At 48.7% G+C, this 25,147-nt stretch overlaps 1 protein-coding gene across 1 annotated transcript in view; it reads left to right on the top strand.

The window, feature by feature from the left end:
- Positions 1-6,920, top strand: part of PRL (prolactin) — a 119,386-nt gene extending 112,466 nt beyond the window's left edge. The window contains exon 5 of the mRNA XM_078685797.1: positions 6,422-6,920. Within this exon, the coding sequence (XP_078541923.1) occupies positions 6,422-6,613 (192 nt within the window). The 3' untranslated portion in view covers positions 6,614-6,920. The remainder of the gene's footprint in view (positions 1-6,421) is intronic.
- The last annotated feature ends 18,227 nt before the right edge of the window (positions 6,921-25,147 follow it).

The following is a 25,147-nucleotide window of genomic DNA, read 5'->3' on the forward strand; positions in this document are numbered from 1 at the left end:
GTCCAGCTGGGTCTACACAAACTATGGTACTACCATTTCTCAGCTAGAATGGTACCATATCTAAACCAGTGTGCTGCATGAAATGAGCGACAGGTCAGTGGCCTCACAACCACAATTAGTAGATGTGCTCATTCATTTTCTTTAATCTTCTTACAAGTCAAAAACACCTTTGATCCCAGAAACCCTTGCTATGCTATTCCAGTTTAAGACATCCTCAGGTCACCTTCGCTCTCACCATGACATTTACAGCTTTAGTGCAAGAAATAATTATATTTCTGAGGATTGGGGCATTATGTGTGGTTCACACTGCTACAGTGTTAGAGCTGGTTATCAGCATAAGCTAAGCAAAAGGTTGGCTCTCATTTTCCCTGTCCATCCGTTCCCTGAAAGATTTGTCTCTGTGCCGTAAAACCACTGGCTTCCTATATTCGACATGATAAGACCTTTGACTCATTCCTCCTCCCCCTTACTCCTAGCTAGGTCGTTGATACATATAGCAGTAGCAACAGGGCGTAACACAGGCCCCTGCAGCCCCCGCGGTGCGGGGGGCCTCAAGCTCCAAGGGGCCCCCACTGCACTGCACTCTGGCCGGAGAGCTCCTGATTGAGCTCGGAGGGGGCCCCTCTACCTACCGTGCAGGGAGGCCCCCTCACTTTTCATTATGCCAGTGAGCAGCAACTGTCCCAACCTCTCATACTGAGTCCTGTGGCAAAACAGAAAAAGTTGTGGGACCTGAATTTTCACCTCTAAGGGTCCATGGGAGATAAAGAGCAGCCTTGTTCACCAGGTGCAGCCAGGGCTTAATTTGTACAATAATGAGTGCAGGTGGCCTGAGTTTATCTCAGAGACCTGTGACTGGTGCTATGAAAGGTTAAGGTGGGGTGCCAAATACCAATACTGTTTGGCCTTGATTCCACCTCATGCCTCTTGCTTTCACTACAGCACACTCTCTGCCCCTTATATTTCACTCATGCTGGTTCTGTTTCTTCTCTGCTTACTCTCTTTCACACTGTTTTCCGTTTTCCTCTTTGTCCGTAATTCCTCTTTTTGTGTTTTCCTTTCTCTTGTTCTGGTTCACTCTTATGAAGAAAGTTAAGTGCCGGTGTCCAAAACTGAGTGCTGTACGACCCACCTGCAACCACTGGCTCAAAATAGGCGCAGTGTCTCTCCCTATGTTTCTGTGAACAAATTCCTCCTGCTAAAAGCAGGCAACATCTGTGTAGATCAGTGCTTAATTTGAGCCAGTGGTTTCCGATGCTCCGCACCGGCACTTAATGTCAACACTGGCGCTTAACAGTCAGCCACCAGGTGGCACTGTCTGACTAATTTAGAGATGACCACAACAAAAGTTAATTAATAATTCAATCTACATACAAAAATTACTACTTCCTGCCGCCGAAGCCTTTCTTATAGGTTTGGGGGCCTGAAATAGTCTGAATTGTCATGCTTGTAGGAGTGAGATGATTAGTAGTTGTGTTGTTACTTTCATTGGCAGCACTGGGAGGGGCAATGTGTTGAGCATGCTGCAGTCGCCTCCTAACGAGAGTCTGACATTTTTTTCTTTACAAATTAAGCACTGCTGCAAAGAATCACGGCCACAACGAGGACTAAACATACGCAAAAGTGGCCAGTAATAATTTGCCAAATGGAAACAGTAAATCCAGTCAAAATATTCCCTGTACCGTACAACTCAGAATTAGGACCTTCACAGTGGCGTAATGAAACTTGAGAGGGGTCCCCTGCAAAGTACATTGAGGGACCCCATTCCAGAGTCAGTCAGGAGCTCTCATGCCAAGATTCTGTGCTGAGCGGGCCACCTGAAAGCTCGGTGCACTCGCACCTCGGGACTGCGGTGGCATATGTTACACCACTCTTCACAACATCTGGATACTGTGACCTCTGACTTATATGGTTGTTTAAATGATTGAATAGAACAATGTTATACTGTTCTTCATTCAGTTGCTTGGGAGTGATTCAAGCCCTGCAGGCATACAGTGGTTCAATAAAAAAGTGCTGGTGCTTATGAAATAAGCGCAACCACAGTACATTTTGAAATGATATCAGTGAGAGATAAAAGCGGGGCTGCAAGGGACACCGATGAACTCTTGTCACTGTCTCCCCGCTGAAAACGTTCTTGCTTGGAAGCAGAATGGATTGGAAATCAGCACTCCTGTAAAATGCCTTTTGAGGGGATTCTGAGTAATGCTCTTCTTATAGGGTTTCAAGTTCAACAATGCATTCAAAGGAGCACATTTCAAAACAAATAAAAATAGCATCCAAAATACCACTCAATCTAAAAAATAAAATAGGGTCGACAGTCAATGATACAAAATATTTAGAAACATTGTTGAACCACTCTCTTTCTGAAAGAGATCAATCACTGTACCATGGTAATAAAACAAAGCCATTGCAGGTATTTAACCATATCACTGATTCCAATGTAACTGCCATGCAGGTGGTCAGAAAACTGCTCTTTTCCTGCGGCTTGTGTTGTGGCCCTAGAAAAGGGCTCAGTTGAAAAGGGCAGTTTTCAAACATTCATGCACCGTGTGGCAGGCACCCAGTGATGCCTGGCACATGGTGCATGGATGTTTGGGGGGACATCACATGTGCCCCCCGGGCCAATAGCGGGGGCCCTGCTATGGCTACCAAAGTCCCATCCCGTTTGCCTTCACATGGCGGTCGGACTACCAAGTAAAGGCAGAGAGGGAAGAGGGTCATTGTAATCCCTACTGTGGTGCCTCTGCAGGCACTGCCCCCATTGTAGGGATTATGCTCCGACCAACGATCCGATGGATTCCTTGAGCCTGTCAGAGACGTCGGTCCTTCCCTCGACATGCTGCACTCTGACTAACCACATCATCATGCAGCGGTCAGACCTCAGCCTGAGATGTCAGACGGACCACCACTGATGGCCTGTTAGTGGCGTTCCACCCAATATCATAATCGTGCCCAAAGTGATGCTGTGACACTCTCACTTTCTGTTTCTGATTCAGAGTTCTCCTCCATGTGCCTGATTCACAAATGGCCTTTGCACTTGTTGTGGAGGCCCTGCAGCCCTGGGAAAGTCTTTGCACTCTGGGTTGAATCTCCACAATGAGAATGTTCACTGCTGAGATTCCCCCCGAGTAAGGAGACTTCCCCAATACTGCGGGGCCTTCGCCTCGAGTGCTGTGGCACTTTGTGAATCAGGCCCCAGGTCTCCTGGCTATGGAGTACTTCTCAGCCCATGTCTATATCTTTTACCCCTCGTACATCGTTTTCTGCAGCCGCCCTCGTGGTTTGCTTTCAGTTTTCTCATTTTTTTTCATGACATGAATGGTTGATACCTTTTTACAAGCATTATGTAGAAGCAGTATCTAAACTAAACCTAGTATACTCTTTGTGGCTCTTTGCTACGTATTGCTTGGCACAACTTGATAATTATGTGTGGAAGGAACAGACAAGTTTTGATTGAGGCACCCCCTCAACTTATCTGGCTATGGTACCTGTCAGGCAGGTAACAGTACCAGAAGCAGTAAGGCATGTTTCTTTATTGTTGTGGGTTTAGGGAAGTTCGGGCATCTTTATGCCACAAGTGTGCACTTACGTGAAATTTACACCACTATTAAAGCTGTAGACACTAGGGGCCTCATTTATGAGAAGTGACGCATCGCTGGGTGAAAACAGCGATGCGTCACTTCTCAGTGCGACATACCTGATGCGTCATATTTAATGTATGACGCATCATGTCGCAAGGAGTTACAGATACGTCAGTATTTCTGACGTATCTGTAAGCGCAAAAGTGACGCATTGCTGGAGTGTGTCACAAAAGTGACGCAACTCCAGCAATGCGTCCTTTCACATGGGGCAAGCCCCATGTCAAAGGGCCTACGTCAGTCTTTCGCCTGCTGTGAGGCAGGCGCAAGATTTTGACGCAACGGCGTCCTAGAAGTGACGCAATGAAATCTCATAGATTTCACTGCGTCACTTCTACGAAGCTTGTTGCGGGGAAATGCCCCCCCCTGCATACATTATACCTGACGCAGGTATAATGTAGCGCAGGGGTTTACAAAGTGACGCCTCTGCTTAGATGCGTCACTTTGTAGATATAGCGCAACAGGAGGCATGTTTTACGCCACCGATGCGTCACAAAAAGTGACGCATCGGAAGTGCAAAACTGACGCAAGGCCTCATAAATGAGGCATTAGAAATTTACAACACTATTAAAGCTGTAAACACTACGAAAATTGACATCATATTATATTGAATCATTTTTAGGAAGTCAAAAGTTGTGTCGCAATGAGGGTCAGGCAAAAGTCACTGTCTCTAACCTGGACACCCAGTGGTAGACTTGCCATGGATTTCCGTCTATAAAAAAAGCAGCAGCTCCACCACTTCTAAATGGGATTAGGGAACCACGGGGTTGCTAAATGGGCCATCTGACATTTTTGGGCAAATGACCATCTCGCAAAAAATCTAAGTTAACTGAGAACTCTAGGATTGTCCTACATCAAGGTGAACCTACTGCATATTTCTATTTCTTTCGCATATAAAATTAAACTTTCAGGTGATACATACTGGCTGAATATTCGAACAGTGTGATGACTGAGTCCATGTACTGGTTGACCTGGCTACGCAAGTGCAAAATTTCACTAAACTATTTTATGTTATGTTAAGCTATGATATGCTATGTTATGTTTTGTTATGTTGATAGTTATGTTATGTTCATTTGCATAGCACACATTTTGCCTCTTTCAAGAAATTATGGAAATAACTTTACAAACTGAATGGGCTTGCAAAGACTTTCGTACAAGTATCAAGAGGCGAGAAAATGTCTTGCAGGATAATTGCTAATTATCTAGTTTCTCTTTTTCAAGAAAAGTAACCTTGGGATTTTTTCACTTATTTTGCGAAACAACATGTAAATAGTTTTTTTGCAGGATATTTTTTTTTATATATTTCATGGAGTACAAAACTATGAGTTCATAAAATGACTTGAGGAATTAAAATATAGGACACTTTTAGACCCGGTATCCTACTTTTGGAAACAAGGGCTATACTGCCTGCACAAGCAACCACATCCATTTCACAAATGAGGTCACAGCTAAATCCAAGAGCCATATTAGCCTCCAACAACCTTCAGAAGACACTTGTCAGTGCTCTCTTTCAGCACTTGCACCCAGTATTTCCCAACAGATTAAGAAACAAAATGACTGCATACAGTCTCTTCTTAACACCTCAGCCTTTGCCCCCATTAGAATCCTGCATGAGATCCGCCTTACTCAGTAATAAGTTCCCTGCACAGGTCACATTATACTCAGAAATAGACATCGCTGTGATTTGTCAAGTACAGAAAAAAAAATCTCTAGACATCTTAATTCAGTTTGTACTACAACTATCAACAAAGCGTTTTATTTTGCAGAAAAAAATACGATCACTTATTTCTCTGGGTGATAAAAGCCCTGCCGAAAGAATAATGGACCCGCTTTTATGGCACTGTTATGAATGTGCAGATAAACTTTTGAATCAACTCTAATGTCAAAGCTTTGATAATTTCAGTGTCCCAAGAAATACACTAGGGGGCTTATTTATGAGCCCATTGCGCCACCGGAGCATCACTTTTTGTGACACTCCGGCAGCGCACATTACAAAATTATATCTATGAGGCCACACAAACCTATTATGCGTGGCTTTGAATGGTCTCATAGATATGGAGTTAGGCAATGCAGCGCAATTCGCAGTCTTTCCTTACTCTACGGTCTGGAGGCGTCCCATGGGCATTGAGGTGGGTTTTCTCATGCAACACCAATGGAGTTTGAAACTGCCTCAGATTTATATGAGCATGTAAACCTGGAGAAGTGCAAAATCCTTTCGCCTCCCTAGGCAAGGCATAATGAGGAGAAATCTCTTTAATTCTCCTCGTTATTTCCTTCTTCTCTGCATGCTGCATTCAGCAGCACACATAGAAAGAGGAAAACACATCTTAGGATTGTTTCTGTGCAGGAAGTTGACCCTTCCTGCTAAAAAGCAATCCTGGCCACAATACAGGCACTCTCTCACTTTAGTGCAAGGGTGCCTGCATAAGTGCTAGGCAGCCGAAGCTGTGCCAGCGCAGGGAGAAAGGACAGGAATGCACCGTATTGCTGGAATATGGTGCAATCCTGCCTTTCACTTTGGCGTACGGCAGTGCAGCAAGATGACTTGTTGACCTGCCCTACGCCTAATCTCCTTAAATAAGGGCCCTATCACTAGGGTGTTCAGAGGGAGGATCCTCAAACTGATATGAAGGAGAAATCTGTGCTTTTCACGTATATTTACTAGTATTATGAAAAGATCAGGTGGTGTTGCATGACCTAAATGCATCCCACTTGGTCTTAAAGTCAAGTGCTGTGGGTCCTGCTATGTTGTCTCAATTGCTTTGTCTCTTTATATGCCTTAGTTTCATCCTGGCGACCTGGGCAATGAAGTCTACTCGCGGTGGACAGGGCCAACAGAGCTTCAGATGGCTGATGAAAATTCCCGCCTCTATGCCTTCTACCATCTTTTGCACTGTCTTCGCAGAGATTCCCACAAGATTGACAACTACCTGAAACTCTTGAAGTGTACGTTGATGCATGGCAGCAACTGCTGAGCCTTCTCCCTGGTTGTCAATCATTCACTGAAACGCTATCGCTGATGGAAGGCGCATTTTGTCACATTGCCATTTTTTATTCAAGAAGAGACGCATTCCTTGCCACTGTGATAGAAAAATGCTTACTTTTATCTGGGTCAACAGTGCTTTTATTCTTTTGATAGCAAGGATGCAACTCCATAGAACTGTTTTCAATGTTTCAATTCCTGTGCTCGAGTGACGGGCAGAAAAGCCTGCGGATATTCTCTGACGCGCTGTTAAATGCCAGTCATCCAACGCCTACTCTTGCAGCATGATGAATAAAAATATTGCCATAAATTGCATTTGTCTGTGGTTTTACTGTGAAGCAGTTTATGTGATTTAGAATGTGTGTAACCCAGTGCATGCTCTCATCACCAGTGTAAGTGGCGAGATCTGAATACATTTATGGAACAAACTGACTGAAGGGCAGTCAGAGGATACAGTAAAATGTCCATGAATATGAAGCTACTTATAACCAGGATACAGAATGCCTAATAGGTAATTCTAGTTCTCTTAATGCCATTGCAAAGGTGTTTTATCTGCAGCTCAACCTTGACTCTGGAACCAAACCAAAATGTTTTGGTATTTTCTCGAATTGTTGATTAGAATAGGAACTATTGTGATAGGAAACAGCTTCTTAGACCGCTTACTACCTATAAAATCTCCACTATGGGTACAAGAAAACAGAAGACCAGGGGGCATATTATCAAGGGATTTATCTCCGCTTTTTTGGCTTTAAAAAACAAGAAAGCGGAGATAAAATTATCTCCCTATCAGCAACAGGGTGCTAACACGCAAATTCGCATGTTAGCACCCTTTTCTCTACGCTTCCCCTTGCATCTCTAATGAGATGCAAAGGGGGCGTTCCAGAGAAAAATAATAGGAGAAATGTTGTTAAGCGACATTTCTCCTATTATCAAGGATTTCGCTAACCCTGTTAGTGATAAAAAAAGCAGCGCTAACCGCAGTTAGCGCTGCTTTTTTTACACCTGGTATTTTCCTGACTTAGCCATGGTATCCTATGGAAGGTGGATATCATGGCTAAGTTTGTGAGCCCCTATCATCAAGCTAACGCCAAACTTCGAGAGATTATCGTTGGTTTTCCAGCGATAATCTCTCATTTGGCAGTTAGCGCGAGGATTTTTATCACTTCTGAGATAAACCTTGCTAATAGCAAGTTATCTCTGCGATAATTTCCAGCGATGCTTAGCGTTAAAAAATGTGTTGCTAAGCCTCATTAGCGATAAATATCGCCAATCGTTGGTAATATGCCCCCAGATTTGCTAACATTTTGAGCCAGGGTGCATGCAACCATGTGCACTATTTTATGATGGAAAGCAGTGCACAACGCAATGTCGATCAACTTTTGTGTGCAAAAGCTATCTTGAATTGAAAGCAGTGCCAGCTATGCATTGCATTACAGATCACCAACAAGTGTTAGAACATTGGAATGTTGGTAGCGCCATTGAAGCCAATGAGGAGCTCTGGGTTTTTGATGGAAGATGTAAACCTGTGGCTCCAACATTCCACTGTTTGTCTTCATGTTTTTCACTTTTTAATTTAGAACATTCTACCATCAGTGGGTGGAATGTTATAACAGCCTTATAGCCCTTCTGCCTCAGGCTATACCGGTTGTTAAAGCCCCTCTCCCTCAATATAGGCCCTTGTCTGTGGCTCAGGCCTACAACTTGGGTTCAGGGCCTGCAACAACTGGTATAGCCCTCGGCAGCGGGCTATATTAGAACACTAGAATGTTGGGAGGTACATTGAAGACTTTAGAGTGGCTGAGGGACAATAATGTCTGATATAGACCTTCTGCCTCAACATTCCATTGCTTCTCACTGTTTTTTTTACTTATTAAATTGAGAATACTCTACCCTAAATAGGTGAAATGTTCTAATAAATTGGTAGTCATTTTGCTTTGGTTTATAACGGTTGTTAAAAGCCAGGTCCCTTGTTATAGTTCTGAACTGCACTTAGGTAGGGAGCCTTTAAAGACTGCTGGAGACCTAGATAGTGGGCAAAAAAATCTATATTATGTCTAAACAGCAATTTTATCGACCATTTAGTCTCATTCACAGTTTGATGTTAATAGGCAAAACAACTGAGTATTCGATAAATCAACATCCCCCCTTAAATCCAAATGATTAACCAAAGGTCCCGAAGAACATAATACGCAAAGCCAATTAGCCACTGCAGTGACCTATTTTTGTGTTGTAATCAAGTGATTAATGGATTGCAGCTCCGAGTCAGAGATTCTCAAATGTGGAAGGTGCAAATGATTCATGATCTCAGACGTAAGATGGAGAACAGCAGGACATATAGCTCTGGAGGAAAGCATGGTTGTTGATTTATTTTGCCGTATTTGCCAATGTATTTGGACATAGATTCACGTGGGAAAACTCAGTACATGTAGTTTATTCATGCAGAATACAATTTTCAGTTTTCGGAGTCTTCAAAACACGTGACAACCAGAAAGTAAATCGATGACTTTGTGGCCTAATAATAATTGAATATCATGTACCACTGCTCAGGGAATCTGGTTAAAAACCCAAGAATAATGTCTAGCAAATGAGTGATTTTTAATTCTCAAAATGTTACTTGGGGAACTATCATTAAAAGGATTGTTATAATCCTGGGGGCTGCTGTTGTAAGTGATCACCATAAAAGTGATAGGGCGGCCATGCACAGGATTTATATAGCTAAAGGCAACGCTATCCAAAATGTTATACATCTGTTCCTTTGCCCTGCTATCGTATACAACCAGTTGCTCACAAACCCCAAACTCTCTGGGGTTCTTGTAGTATGGCATTCATCCCTACTCATTAAGCCTTTTAGCGGCAAGGGTTTGTATCACTTTCAACATAATATTTTTTTTAATCGTCCTATAACGTGAGCCAACTGCTGCAATGGAAATCAGAGATAAAATGAAAAAGGAGGGACCCAAATTAACCCTCAAAGTGAGATAAAACAGTGGGTAGTGTAGGACGGTGGAAGAAAGAGGCTTGGGCTGCATTCAAGACTAGCCAGTATTTGTATTTACAACTCCAGCACTCTGTAACACCAATGGTTGGCTCCTAAACAAAATGATGGCCCCCTGCACTTATTTATTTATTTTCTTCTACAAATTAAGCACTGCACTTGACCTTGTTTCATAAAGGTTCGTCAGTTACAAAAGAAACAAGCCATCAAGAGTGTGATGTCATCTGTGAATCACAGGGGTTGAATTAATGTGCAGAGTTTGAGCTTTTATTGTAAATATTGAGGGATGATGCTGATGAGGGTTCTGTGAATTGAGCCAGGTACTGAAGGCCTTCATTGATCAGCGGCCATTGCACTTCATGAAGCCCTCACTAGAGGCATCCCTAGGCTTCAGTCCGAGGATGACGAAGTCATTTTTCAAAAGTTTATATTTGACTTACTTTGAGTGGCTGCTAAAAAGAGACTACTTTAAGAAAGTTTAATTACTTTTAAGGGAAAGAGAAATATGAACCCTTCTCTCTACGTATGTTTATTGAACACTCTTGAAAGTCAGACTGTTAGAACTGGGGGTCTCTAGTTGGCAGAGGTAGGTACCACTGTCCAAATAGGGACCCTTGCTTCTAGTCAGGGCAAGGAGATAACCCTCTGAGATAACCCCTGCTCACCCTCTAGGTAGCTTGGCACGAGCAGTCTAGGCTAACCAGAGGCAATGCGTAAAGTATTTGTACCAACACTCACAGTAACACAGTGAAAACACCACAAACTGACTCCACAACAGTTTAGAAAAATAAAGGTATTTTTAATCTAAACTACACAAGACCAAAACGACAAAAATCCAACATACACAGTTCAAGAATATGGTTTCAAAAAGAGTTCTTAAGGTTGCGTTAAAGTTCTTCAAGTTGCGGTAAAATAAACCACAGATGCGTGAAAAGTTCACAGTGCGTCACGTTTACTCACAGTACCTTTAGTTGCAACAAAGTTCCAAAAGCAGAAGCTGGTGCGGTGGAAAACAAGCGATGCGTTGCTCCTGAGACCCTGGGGAGGCGATCCGACAGCCCCGCTGCAGCAGCGGGCGTGTTGCGACGAATCCGGTCTGTAAGAGGAGGAAGGCCACTTGTATGGATTCCGGTGCGTAGGTTCCGTAGGAAGTCTGTTCTCGCAAAGGCACGATGCGACGATCTCGTAGGGGCTGCGACGATCTCCGGGGCGACGATGCGCGGTCCAGCGGGGATCCTCTCTCTCGCAGCTCCTCGATGCGTTGATTCTGCGACGACACTCGCAGCGACGTGATGCGACCCGCAAGCAAGTGGTGCGGCGATTTCACCCAGCGATGACAGGCTCTGCGACGATACTTGCAGCGATGTTCAATTCTCCCGCACCGGTCTGGTGCGACCCGCAAACGAAGGATGCGACGGCTCTGGCAGCGGCATCAGGCACTGCGACGATCTAGACCTTCGTAGCGGCGGGAAACTTCTCGCACTGTCGGGGATGCGCTCCGCAAGCGAGCGATGCGACACTTTTCAGATTCAAAAAGTCTCTCAAGCTTAGTTTCAAGCTTCCCAGCACAGGTACAACCTCCAGAGGTCCCACAACTGGATCAAGCACTCTAGGAGGGACAGAACTCTCTCAGCAGAGTTCAGGGAAGCTGGGGGTGAAGTCCTTTTGTTCCTGGGACTTCAAAACAGGGAGCCAGCTCTTCTCAGGCCCTTGGAGATTCCTTCAAGACAGGGGACACAGCACACAGCAAAGTCCTTCCCCTCTCCTTGGCAGCAAAGCAGCAGGTCAGTCCAGCAGAGCAACAGCAGGACAATCTTCCTTCTTCAGTTTCAGCTTTCTCCTTGGCAGAGGTTCCTTCTTGATTTCCAGGATGATCTAATTTTCTGTTGTCAGGGGTCCTGTACTTATACCCCTAAAGTCTTTGTTCTCTTGGTGCATGTGGGCCCTGAGCCCGGTCTGAACCAGTTCTGGGTGGATCCTGAGCACTTTGTTTTGCTGGCTGCATATTTCCTTTCAGAGTGAGGGGCAGGGTCCTCAGCCGCCCAGCAGGGGGGTGGAGCCAGCATTGTGGAAGGCAGGCACAGCCCTATTCAGCCCAGGTGCTAACTCCTCCCACCACTCCAGTTGCAAATGCAGTCATTCAGCCTAGTGCTGACTCATCCATCCTGCTGGGGAATTCCCCAGCCCCTGTCACTCACAAACCAGACAGTCAATACACAAACAGGCCCAGGCACACAGAAGGGTCAGACAAGAGAACAGCAACTTCCTAAAAGTGCTGTTCTCAAACCCAGGATTTAAAAACAACCTTTCCTAAAAGATGTGTTATTAAATTCTGAGTTCAGGGATACTAGATACTTATGTCCTATCTTGTTCCTATGGGAAGAAATGCTGTTAACCACTGTAGCCAGCATCCCCCATGTTAATCTATGGAGCAAGATAACCTTACAATAGTGAAAAACGAAAATGGCTGTAATTCACTACCAGAACATGTTACCTGCACCAGTACATACTCTACCTTTCACATACACTGCACCCTGCCCAGGGGGGTACCTTGGGCCTTCCATAGGGGTGGCTGATGTGCACAAAAAGGGAAGGGTTAGGCCTGGTCAGTGGGGACACTGACCAGGAGGACATGGCAGTTCTAAACTGCACACAGGCACTGCAGTGGCAGGCCTGAGACACCATTTTAGGGCTACTCATGTGGGTGGCACAATCAGTGCTGCAGGCCCACTAGTAGCATTTGTCATCACCAGCCCTGGCACACCCAGTGCACTTTACTAGGGACTTCATGGTGATACAAATATGCCAAACATGTATATCCAATCAGAATAACAATTTACATAGAGAGCATGTGCACTTTAGCACTGATCAGCAGTGGTAAAGTGTGCAGAGTCCTATTGCCAACAGCCACGGGTCAGGAAAAATAAGGGGGGAAGAAGCAAAAAGTTTGAGGATGACCCTGCAAGAAGGGCCAGTTTCAACACAGACATACGAAAAAAATGGGATTTAGAAATATCCTCAATGTTCCCCATCCAGTGTTCTGTTATGTTGATTTGTATAGTGCACTAATCACGCAAAAGGGTATCCAAGCATTTTGGCAAGGTACCCCGAGATGCTTAAATGAAGAGCCAGGTCTTCAGCTTCTTGTGGAACTCAAAAGTGAAGAGGAGGCTCTCAGCTATTGAGGGACGTTGTTCCATGTTTTGAGTGCAATGTAGGAGAATGAGCGTCCTCCAGTTTTGCTTTTACTGATGTGGTAAGTGTGTGTGAGTAAGAGTGAGGTAGGTCATAGGTGTCTGGTGGGTTAGTGAAAATGCATTCTGGCCCTGTGTTGTGTAGAGCTTTCTGTACGTTTGTGAGAAGTTTAAATTGGCTGCACTTGTGACTAGGGAGCCAGTGAAGCATCCTGAGGTGTGAAGTGATGTTGGTATGCCTTGAGAGGTTGAGTATGAGTCTTTTGGCTGCATTCTGGATGGTCCTGAGTCTGTGTAGTAGTAGTTTGGAGATTCTGCCATAAATAATGCTGCCGTAGTCCAACCTGCTGGTGATGAGTGCTTGAGTGATGGTCCATCTGGTGTTCATTTAAAGATCTTTCGCAACATTCGAAGGATTTGGTAGTAGGAGGTGCACACTGTGTTGACTTGAGCTGTGATGTTGAGCTTGTCATGTGTGAGCAAACACCCTAGGCAGTCAACATAAATGGCAAACAAGTATTATAAAATGAAAGCAAAAAATTACAATGGAAAAAGGAAAATGCTAAAAATGATCATATTTTTAATGAAAACAAATTAAAAACTCTTACATCTAAATGGTGTAACCATCATTATACAAAACAACAGAGACTTAAAAAGCATGAATATCATACAATTATATTCAGGATATACAATTTATAAATTCATGTCACTAATTAGTACAAAAATGCGGAGTAAGACTCAGCGCGCGTTTCGGCGTAAAAACGCCTTTTTCAGGAGTCACAAGAATTAGCGATATTATTGCTTCAGAGGTTTGACTTATGTCAGACGCAAACGATCAGTTCCTGGGCATTCCAATTATATCTATATTGCCACAAACAGTTGTTTTCCTGTTGTGTCTGTGGCCCACATACTGCTATACACTATGGGGCAGATTTATGAAGCCCTTGCGCCGCCGGTGCGTCACTTTTAACATGGGAAAAAGTGACGCACCGGCGGCACAGGGCCTTCATAAATCTGCCACTATATGTTGTGAAGTGTCAACAATGACGAAACGGAATTTTCAAGGATGAGATTCTTTCAGCGATGTAGCTGCTAGTACAATCCAACTCAATGGTTGCAAATTGTAAATAACTCCCAAGTATTTGGCAATATCTTATCCTGGGAGATTTCTTATGATGGCGAGCTTAAGAACCGAATGATAGCAGGGTGGTGCTTTCAAAAGTCCAAAACAGCAGCGTGCAAGGCCGCCGCACTGTCACAGCAGCGAAAAAGATGTTCACTGTCATAAGTGTCCAGGGGGTCCTTGTTTCTCTCAATGTTGAGCTTGTCATCCAGGATGATCCCTAGATTTCTTGCATGGTCTGTGGGTGTTGTTTCTAGCACCGACCAGGTGGAATTCCATGGGAGAGGTCTTGTTCCTAAAGACCAGTACTTCCATCTTGTTGTAGTTGAGATTCAGGCAGTTGCTTCGCATCCAATCTGCTACCATGGTCATGCAGTTGGTGAAGTGGATTTTGGAGGTGTTTGTCTTGTCCCTCAGTGAAAGGATGAGTTGGCTGTCATCTGCGTTGGAGATGACAGTCATGTCTTGTGATCGTATGATGTTGACTAGCGGTATCATGTATATGACAAAAAGAGTGGAGCTGAGCAACGACCGTTGTGGCACACCTCATATCAGCGTCTTGGTCTCCGATGTGAAGGGTGGCAGACTGAGCTTTTGGGCTCTTCCCATGAGGAAGGAACAGTTCCATTTGAGACTGGATCCTTGTATACCAACCTTGTGGAATCTTCTGATGAGGGTGTTGTGGGAGACTGTGTTGTAGACTGCAGAGAAGTTGAGCAGGATGAGGGCTGCTGTTTTTTTGGTCCAGGATGTTTCAATGTTGTCGGTGGCCCGGATGAGTCCTGTTTCGCTGCGGTGGTTCTTTTGGAATCCTGATTATATGTTATCCAGAAGATGGTAAAATTCGAGGTAGGTTGCAAGTTGCTTGTTAATCAATCTCAATCACTTTAACAGGATAGGGGAGCAGGGAGATGGGTTGGAAGTTGCTCATTTGATTCAGGTTGGCTATGGGCTTCTTGAGAAGAGCGTTGATTTCTGCAAGTTTCCATTCATCCAGCAAAGTGGCGGATGTGATGGAGGTGTTGATGATATGGGTCAGGGTGATACTGATTGGTGATGTTCTCAGATTGTAGATGTGGTGGGGGAATGGATCTGTTGGGGCACCTGAATGGAGGATCCTCATGATTGCTGGTATGTTGTTTCAGCTGAGGGTCAGATGGCTATCTTGATTGGTGCTGGGTAGTTTAGCGATGGGTTCTCTGGGGTTGGGTTGGTGTGTAAAGTTGCGGTAGGTGTTTGCGATTTAGCTTTGGAACACGTTGGATAGGTTGTCACAGAGTTCTTAGAAGGCAGCAATGTTGTTCCGAATTCGCAATTTATAAGGAAAAAATTACCATGAAGTAAACCTTCATGGTAATTTGCGAAATGTTTCAAAAGTGCAAATAAATGCATTTTTGAAACTGATATTTTACACACACACCTGCCCTTGGGACATGTGTGTGAGTAAAATGTACTTACATGACATTTCAGGGGTGCAGGGTGGGTCCTTGGACCCCCCCCTGCACCCTTGAAATTGCATTCTCATTTTGCGATTCCTTAATTGCGAATTCGCAAAATGAGAATGCCTTCCCATTGATTCCTATGGGCCTCTAGGCCCATAGGAATCAATGTAATGCAATTCCTTAATTGCGATTCGCAATTAAGGAATCGCATATAAAGAATATTAAGAAATCGCAAACATCTTTGCGATTTCTTGATGCATAGGATTTTGCAATTCCTAAATTGCGATTCCTTAATTTTCGCAATTTAGGAATTGCAAAATCCTACAATGATGCCTGTACCTGTATGCTCAGACAGGTTAGAAGATGTTCTCTGTGCAATACTTTATTTAGCTATTTGAATGGACAATACACAGTGCCCCACTATCAACACTGGAACTATTCGTTAGGTAGAGCAGAAATACAGCAAACCGCATAAATCTGCTAATTTAATTACGATGGACATACCACTTCAGCATTGCATGTAAATGGAAAGGCCTGATGGGATTTAAAGCAACAAAAAAGTGCCTTATTGCTGTTCAAGGAGCTCTGTTTAATTTCAGAAATGGTTAGAGTGAGACCGAATTCTGCTTCATTTTATGAAGTGACTGCATTCAGAAACAAGATCAAAGCAGAACTTAGCATTATGTTAGACCATGGGAACAGCAACCATCCCTTATGCATGAGCACTGGCATGTAATTCATGAAAGTGTCTGCTTACACATTTTTTCACATATTCACCCTTCTCAATCTCATCTTTATTTGAATTAAAAAGCAGCTTTAATACAAGTGTATAATAAACATTTGCAAAGCAATAGGTCTCACATTTACAAGAGTTTGAGCTATTGGCATTGTAAATGGCAATGCGTTTTATTTACGTGTTGTTACTATAACAGATAAATAAAAGGCATTGTCATTTACAATGCCAATAGCTTAAACTCTCGCAAATGCGAGACCTATTGCATTGCAAATGCGTTCGACGTCCGTGCTATAAACTTTTTTAAAAAGGGTTAGTAGAGAGTGTGTCCTGCCTGCAACAGCAGGCAGGACAAAGCTACTTGAGAAAATAGTGCTCCGAGGCTGCAATTAAAAAACCTACAGAGCAACAACACACGTAACAAGGGGTGTTGCCATGGGAGGTTACAAAATGAAACAAGGCGGTAGTAAGGAGGGACTACTGAGGTTATTGACCAATGAACAGCCTCAGTTTACAGTGGACAATGACACACGCCAATGAAAAATATGGGTGAAGAGTGGGCAGACCTTCAAGTTCCTACCTGAATACAGCATTGCCTCGCAGAGCAGTGCATGATCTGTCCAGGCTCAACCTAAAGTCAATAAACCAGTGAGTTTCCCAAATACTGTCAGGGGATACATATGGCCACTGTCTGAACTATCTATACCCAGCCGAGTGCATTCAGTTTCGGAAGAGTGCATGCAAAATACAAATTCAACAGCATGAGTTTTTCCATAGCTATTTGTTAGCAGAAGTCACGGGCAGCTTTAAAAGTGCAGCCCTTAAAACTGGTGTGGTTCAGACATACCAAGACATGCACGCATTTCTTGCAGGCTGCACACACCACCACTTTGCCATCCCACGTCTCACCTGCAACCCCACTAACCATTTCAAAGACAGTTCGGAATGGGGTTTTGGGGGGGCGGCCGACCACCGGGAGGTCTGCCACCCCCGGGGGGCTTTGGGGCCTGAAGAGAGGGGGAGATTAGGAGACCACGGGGTTTCTGGGCCTTTTGGGCTGGTTGGGCTGGTGTCGGGAGGATTGGGCTCTTCATGGGCTATCTTTGGGCTGTTTGGGCTGGGGGGGTTTTAAGAACTGCCATCTTGGGTCACTGACCACCATTTTAGTGGCAGTGACTCAGCAGCCGGAGGGTGGACCCTGGTAGCGAGTTTTTTGACCCTGGTAGCGAGTTTTGTGACTCTGGTCGCGAGTTTATTTGTGGAGCGTTGACGAGTCTGGGTTTGTGCGTCGCGTAGGCTTGGGCAGCGGTTCCGTCGCTTACCGGTTTGTGGAGGCCAGTATGGCGAGATTGCAGGACCCCCGAGTGCTGGACGCGGTGAGGCTGCGCGGCGATGCGGGGCGGCTGGACCGCCTGCGCCCGGAAGTTCAGGTAAGGTCGCCGCGGCGCGCTGCCAACGGCGCCGCGGCAGCTGTTGTGGCATGCGAGCCCCCGCGGTCTCGGCCGCGGAGGGCTTGCGGGGTTGGTGGGACGGGCGGGAGCATTGCGGAGGGCAGGCGGCGGGGCCGGGAGCGGCAGGGACGGAGCGGGAGGAGGAGGGGGGCGGGGGAAGGACTGCGGAGAAGGCACGGTCTGCCGGGAAGGGGAAGGCTGCCCCAGACTTCGTGGAGGAGGCGGGAGGGCAGGGAGGGGGACCGGGTGGGGAGGCGGTGGTGGTGGTGCGGCAAGGGGGAGAGGCGGCTAAGGAAGTGGCGCGACAGGGGCAGGGGGAGGGGCCAGGCCTAGTAGGACAAGGAGCAGTGGGGAGGGCAGGGAAGGGGAGTGGGGTGCAAGGGGGCGAGGGGGATGGCTTTTCGCCTGGGCTGATTGAGGAATCAGAGGAGGAGGGGGAGGGGGAAGGGGGCAGGGCGGGGATGACACGGCTTTGGACTGGGGGTCTTCCTCCGGCGAGGACGGGGACATGGTGGGCCCCAGCAGGCCGCCGTCCCCGTTGGGGGAGCGAGGAGTGAAGAGGAGGGGGGTGGGGGGAGGTCCGTGAGGGGGAGGGGTGTTGTAGGGAGGCCAGGAGAGACGGGGGTGGGCGTGGGAGGTAGCCTGGGGGAGGGGTGGGGAGAGGGTGGGGTTTTGAGTGGCCGGAGCGAGTCACGGTGGGGGTGGGGGACATGGGGTGGTGGGCCGAGTTGGGAGGGTCCGGGTGGGGGGCGGTAGGGGATCCACGGCAGGCGCCCTGGGGGGAGTGGGGAAGGTGGAGGATGGTGGGGCCTGGGGGGGTGTGGCAGGACCGGCCGGCAACGCGAGGAGGACATTCGGCAGGTTGGGGGAGGGGGCCGCGGAGGGGAAGGGGCGAAGGGGGAGAAGTTGGGGGCCAGCGGGGGTGCTTTTTCCCCGGCATGCTGGACTCCACGTTCTTTCCTTGGCAGGAGCAATGGGAGAGGTGCTCGGGTGAGCAGCTTGCAGCTCCGGTCCACCGAGAGGATGGGCCGGCTCTGCCTTGTACGGGCGGTCGTGCTCCAACGTGGGACCCGGCAGGAGAACGCGGCAGGAGGCAGGGGGAGAGATCCCCGCCAGCCCACCCCCGAAGGGTCGCCATGGCCGCCGGGGGGCGGGGTGCACGTGGCGAACTGGTGAGGGTTGAGTCGAGTGGAGATCCCGGAGAGTGAGCAGGAATGGTGTGGTGAAGGAGGGGGAGATTCGGAGGAGGAGGGGGAGATTAGGGACTGGGGTAGTAATGATGTTGACAGTGTGTTGCAGGTTCGACCGCGGCTGGATGCGCCCAGGGTGGCGGCCCCCTCAGATCCACTGGTTAGGCGGCCGGATCCGGTGAGGATGCCAACCTTGACGCCAGGTAAGATGGGAGACGGAGCGGAGAGTGGTTTGGGCAGGAAGCGCAGCACGCAGGTCTCGGTGGGGACAGAGGCGTGGGGGGAGGACCCTGTGCGGTTGGTGTAAGGGCGCTATGTGACGGATGCGGGGGTAGGCGCGGACGGGGCAACACCATTGGCGGAAGCGGAGTCGGCGGCCGCCGGAGTGAGTGGAAAGGGGAGCACTACGGCGGGTAGTGCGGCTACGGGCGCGGACGCCGGGGGGAAGGAGAGTTGCGTGGTGACGGTGCGTAAGCTCCCATACATGGGGTGACCAAGCCGCTGGGGGCACATCTCTCCGTGGCGACGAAGGAGAAGATATGGAAAGGGGAGTACGTGGAGTTGTTGAAGCTCCTGCACAGCGAGCTAACGGCCAAGGAGGGGTCTAAGGACGAGGAGCAGGAGTTGGCCAGGCGCCCTAGGGTGCCGCTGATGATTGACAGTTGGTCGGTGGCGTTCCTTATATACGCTAGCGTATACTGCCAAAAGTATCCAGACAGGTCCGTAGCATTGTTCAAATATATGGACGTGGTCCGGAGGGCACAGGTGACTTATGGCGGTTACGCTTGGTCACACTATGGTGAGGAGTTCCGAGCGCGTATGGCGGCGGACCCGGAGGCGAAATAGGGAGAGCTCGACTCCGACTTGTATCAGCAGACGATGGGAGCGGTGAAGTTCCGCCGCACGGTATATACGGCGAGCGGTCTGCCTCTGGTGCCGACCCCCTTTTCGGCTCGCCCCACCCGGAGGGGTGGGGCAGGGGGAGAGCGCTGGGCAGAGTTCAGTCGGGGCTTGTTGGGATTTCAACAAGGGGGCATGTGGCCGGCAAGTGTGCCGCTTTCGGCACGAATGCTCTAAGTGCGGACAACGGCACCCGGTGGTGCGCTGCTGGGGAGTTGGAGGCTTGTCGGGACAGCAACATGCGGCAGCGGGACAGCAGCACGCAGCGGCGGGCAACCAAGCAGGGGGAAGGGGGGAGGTAGGGGGATCAGGGGCTGTGGGAAAAGGCTCATACCCCGGTTAGACTGGACAGGCTCGAGCCGCTGTTGGCAGCGTACCCGCGGGCGGACGATGCGGCCGTGCTGTGACGGGGTTTCGGGGAGGGTTTCCGGTTGGGGTACGAGGGACCTCAGATTGCGCGCTGAGCGGAGAATTTGAAGTCGGTGCACTGGCAAAAAGGTGTGGTGCGGGAGAAGCTGTTCGAGGAGGTGAGAGAGGGCCGGATGGTCGAGCCTTTCGCGGAGCCGCCGATGCTGAATCTGATTATCTCCCCAATTGGGATGGTCCCTAAGAAATAGCCGGGGCAGTTTCGGCTGATACAGCATTTGTCGTGGCCGGAGGGTGCGTCGGTGAACGACTTCATTTCGGCAGATCTCGCGTTGGTCACGTACTCGTCGGTGGATGTGGCTCGGAAGATTGTGGCGGCGGTGGGACCGGGGCCGTTGATGGCGAAGTGTGACGTCAAATCGGCGTTCAGGTTGCTTCCGGTGCACCCCGAGGATTACCAGTTGTTGGGAATCCAATTTGACGGCAGCATCTTCGTAGACAATGCGCTGCCGATGGGGTGCTCGATTTCAAGTGCATTGTTTGAAAGGTTCAGCTCTTTCGTGCAGTGGGCTTTTTCCTGGCGCACAGGCTCTGAGATGGTGATGCACTATTTGGATGATTTCTTTTTGGTGGGACGGCCCAGGTCGACGGATTGTCAGCGCCTGCTGCACAATTTTCAGGACTTAATGGGTTACCTGGGGGTTCCCCTGGTGCCAGAGAAGACGCACGGTCCGAGTATGGTGCTGTCATTTCTAGGCATAGAACTCGACTCCGCAGCAATGGAAGCACGCCTACCGGATGACAAAAGGGCGGTGATGTTGGCATTGGTGAGCGGCATGTTGGACAGGCGGAAGGTGACGGTGCGGGAGTTGCAGGTTTTGTTGGGTCACCTGAATTTTGCGTGTCGGGTGGTGCGCGCAGGGCAGACGTTTTGTCGGCGGTTGGGTTTGGCGTTGTCCGGACTTGCATTGCCGCATCATCACGTGAGGCTGTCGGCGGGGACAAAGGAGGACTTGTGAATGTGACTGGCTTTTTTGCGGCGGTTCAATGGGGTGCCCATGGTGCCCCCGGAGGACTGGGAGTGGGACGTCAGAATGTATTCAGATGCAGTGGGGGTTGGTGGTTTCGGTTTGTACTGGGCGGGCCGCTGGTGCGCGGAACAGTGGCCGCCCCAGTGGCAGGCGGAGGGCCGCAGCATTGCCTTTTTGGAATTGTTCCCATTGGTGGTGGCGGTTTCTGTGTGGTCCCGGGAACTGGCCCATAAGCAGGTGCTGTTCCGGGTGGACAGCATGTCGGTGGTGCAGGTGGTCAACAGGCAGTCGGCGCGGGACCCGCAGGTGCTGAAGCTGTTGAGGGTGTTTGTTCTGCGCTGTCTTGAGCATGACATATTGTTTCAGGCACGACATGTGATGGGGGTGGACAATGACATTGCAGATGCTTTGTCTCGTTCACAGTGGCAGAGATTCCATGGGCTAGCCACGGAGGCAGAGGAGACCAAGACGCCGGTGCCGGGGGAGCTGAGGTCGGTGGGAGATGCAGGGTCGTTCAATTGGTGAGGGTGTCGGTGGCGGCGTCCACTTGGAAGGCGTATGTTCAGGCCTGGTAGGAATTTCAGCAGTCTGGAGCGGTAAGGCAGGGGGACCGATGGCGGTGGGAGGAGCAGGTGGTGTGTTTCATTCTGGCCATGATGGATAAGGGTTTGTCGAAGGTGACTATTGCGGGGAAGTTGTCGGCGGTGGCGTTGATGGGGAAGCTGTGGTGGGGGTATCCTCCGTCGGCAGGAGAGTTGGGGGCGAGATTGTTGGAGGGGTGGGCGCGTGAGAGAGCTGCTCAGGTGAGTCAGAGGAGGCCCATTACAGAGGAGATGCTGGGGGGCCTCCTGCGGGCGTTGCCGTCGGTGTGTCGCGATGTGGGGGAGACGGTGTTGTTTGCTACGCTCATGTCCTGGCTGTTCTTTGGGGCTTTTCGAATTTCAGAATTGGTGGGCCTGAAAGGAGGACGGGGGTGCTCTGGGAAGATGTTGAGGTGGAGGCGAAGGAGGTTGCGGTACATTTGCGGCGCTCCAAGACGGATCAGCGAGGGTGGGGACCTGGGTGGTGATGGGGCTGGGGAGGCTGGACGGGGTGTGCCCGGCGGCGAGGGGTGAGCATTTGGCGGCTGGGCGGAGGACGTCGGGGGGGGAGGTTTCTGGCCGCGGAACGGACGGTCGGGTGACGGCGGGTCAGGCGTTGTGGGTTCTGCGGCACGCCCTTCGGTTCATGGGCGAGGACCCCAAGGCGTTCGGGACGCATTCCTTTCGGATAGGGCCGGCAACGGAGGCGGCGCGTCAGGGATAGGGGGCGGAGGACATTAAACGTCTGGGGAGATGGAAGTCGTATTGTTACAAGTCGTATGTCCGGTTGCGGGGGGTAGGCGGGACGCTGTAACAGGGACGTTTTTCCGCCCTTTTACATGTGTGTCTTTGCAGGTGCTGTGGCGGGACCGGCTGCTGCGACGCTGCAGATTTACATTGTGGGGCATTCATTTGTTAAGAGAGCAGAGAGGGCTGAGTGGGACAGGCATCGGAACCTGAATCTGGAGCTGGACGACAGATTGTTTAGATGTCATTGGCAGGGCAAAGGGGGGATGCGTTGGCACGAATTGATGCCGGTGTTGAACAATGTGGTGCGGGGGGTGTGTGTCCGGATGTGGTATTGGTCCACGTGGGGGAAAATGACTTGGTGGTGAGCAAAGGACTGGCCTTAGTGAAAGAAATGAAAAGGGATCTCCTGGAGATTAAAAAGCAGTGGGGGATGTCCTGTGATTTGGTCGGAGCTCATCCCCAGGAGGGTCTGGGGGGGAGCGGAGCGCCCAGGGGCTATAGATGAGTCACGGAGAAAATTCAACAGGGACATGAGAGACTTTTGTGCGAGAGAAGGGATAGGGCGTATGGATCACCCGGAGCTGAAGTACGGGCGGTGTATTTTTTCAGGGAGGACGCGGTCCACTTATCTCGTTACGGGATGGAGCTGTATATAGTTCAGATGAAGGAGGCCCTGGATTTGGCTTTGGGGGTGCGTAGGTATCGGGGGTATTCCTATGGGGGGTCGAAAGTCACTAAGTGCCTTTCGAGTGGCGCTTTTTCCCTAGAGTAAAAAGGGGTTTAAGGGTAGGAATCCTGGGCTTGTTTGATAAGGGGTGGGGATCGCTGAGGTCAAGGAATGTCCTATTTGTTAATGAGGCATGTTTCAGGTGGAATGCTGTGGATATGTGGTGGGTGTTGTGTTATGTTGAAATGGGGAAAATCATTTAGGGGTGGGGGTGGGGGGTTGGTTAGGCAGTTCTTATTTAGTGAGGTGTAGTTTTGTTCGGCACAGGCCAGGTTTGTTCATTTAGGATGCACCTGCTTTCAATAAAGCGGCCTTTGTCACACAGTATCACTTGTCTGTGGTCGTTGCTTCCCCCCCTGCCCTCCTGGGTAGGCCCCAATGGGGTTTTGGGGGGGGGGCGGCCGGCCACCGGGAGGCCTGCCACCCCCGGGGGGCTTTGGGGCCTGGAGGGAAGGGGGGGGGAGAGATTAGAAGACCACGGGGTGTCTGAGCCTTTTGGGCTGGTGGGGGTGGTGTCGGGAGGATTGGGCTCTTCATGGGCTATCTTTGGGCTGTTTGGGCTGGGGGTGTTTTAAGAACAGCCATCTTGGGTCACTGACCACCATTTTAGTGGCAGTGACCCAGCAGCCGGAGGGTGGACCCTGGTAGCGAGTTTCCCCCCCCCTCCCTGTTTTCGCATTGGTCTGTCGTGTTTTTTGCCCAGGGGTGTCAGTCTGTTATGATCGGGGGGGGGCCTGTTTAATAGAGGAGTTTTCTTGGGGGCATGGTGCATCAGGTTTCAGATTGTGGTGGTTATCGTGTCGCTGGAACAGGTGCTGCTGTGCAAATACAAGATTTGTGGCGCTTTTTCCCTAGAGTAAAAAGGGTGTTAAGGGTAGGGGTCCTGGGCTTGATTGATAAGGGGTGGGGATCGCTGAGGTCAAGGAATGTCCTATTTGTTAATGAGGCATGTTTCAGGTGGAATGCTGTGGATATGTGGTGGGTGTTGTGTTATGTTGAAATGAGGAAAATTATTTAGGGGTGCGGGTGGGGGGGTTAGTTAGGCAGTTCTTATTTAGTGAGGTGTAGTTTTGTTCAGCACAGGCCAGGTTAGTTCATTTAGGATGCACCTGCTTCAAATAAAGCGGCCTTTGTCACACAGTATCACTTGTCTGTGGTCGTTGCTTCCCCCCCCTGCCCTCCTGGGTAGGCCCCAAATTTACATTTAAAGTATGCCGGTTTGTTCATACATGTTTTATTCCTGTGCTGCTGTCCCTGCCGCTCTTCCTCGTGTTACTATTTACACAGCAGACTGGCAGACCAAGTGCGGAAAAACATGTGAACCAAGGCTTCTTTTGACTTGGCTGTACTCTGAAAATGAGGAATCCGATGAAAGGTGTCAGCGTGCCCTATGACTCTCTTTATCTGCCTTCAATTTGACAAAGCCAGTGCGAATGCAAGAGCTGTACATTACTCACGCTTTGACGTAAACAGTCACCAAGATGCCTGTGACCTGCCACGGCAGGGGATGCAAGGGCTGAGGCGGCCATTTTGGGGCTGAGTGGGAACGGAGTCCTGCCGTGCATGGGGCTGGCCTACAGCAATGAAGCAGCAAGAACACGGTAACAAAAAGGGAAATGCAGTTAACAATCATGACACAGTATTACCCGGTCCTCTGTCTTATTATATTATTGTTGATATCATAATGCTGTGCTATATAATACCATTATGCTATTTGTATATTCTTTGTGCTCAGTTCCCACCAATATTGGCTGATTATATCTACGATGTAAATTCAAAATGCACATCTCTTGTACACACCTTGGTAGCATTTTATTTTTGTGTTTAGACGCATGTATATATTTTGCATCTGCTATGTACTTCATGTACTCTGGAGTCCTTATGTAATGTAACTGGTTCTATTGTAAAGTGCTCTGACATCTTCAGATAAAGTATACGCTATAAAAATACACATAAATAAATATGTGTGATGAGCAGTCAGTGCTTGCGCTTCTGACTCCTCCCTTGAATTTGGATAGATATTTGATAGAAAATTAGCTAACC

The sequence above is a fragment of the Lissotriton helveticus genome, chromosome 4_1 (assembly GCF_964261635.1).
Source record: "Lissotriton helveticus chromosome 4_1, aLisHel1.1, whole genome shotgun sequence".
Classification (NCBI taxonomy): Eukaryota; Metazoa; Chordata; class Amphibia; order Caudata; family Salamandridae; genus Lissotriton; species Lissotriton helveticus.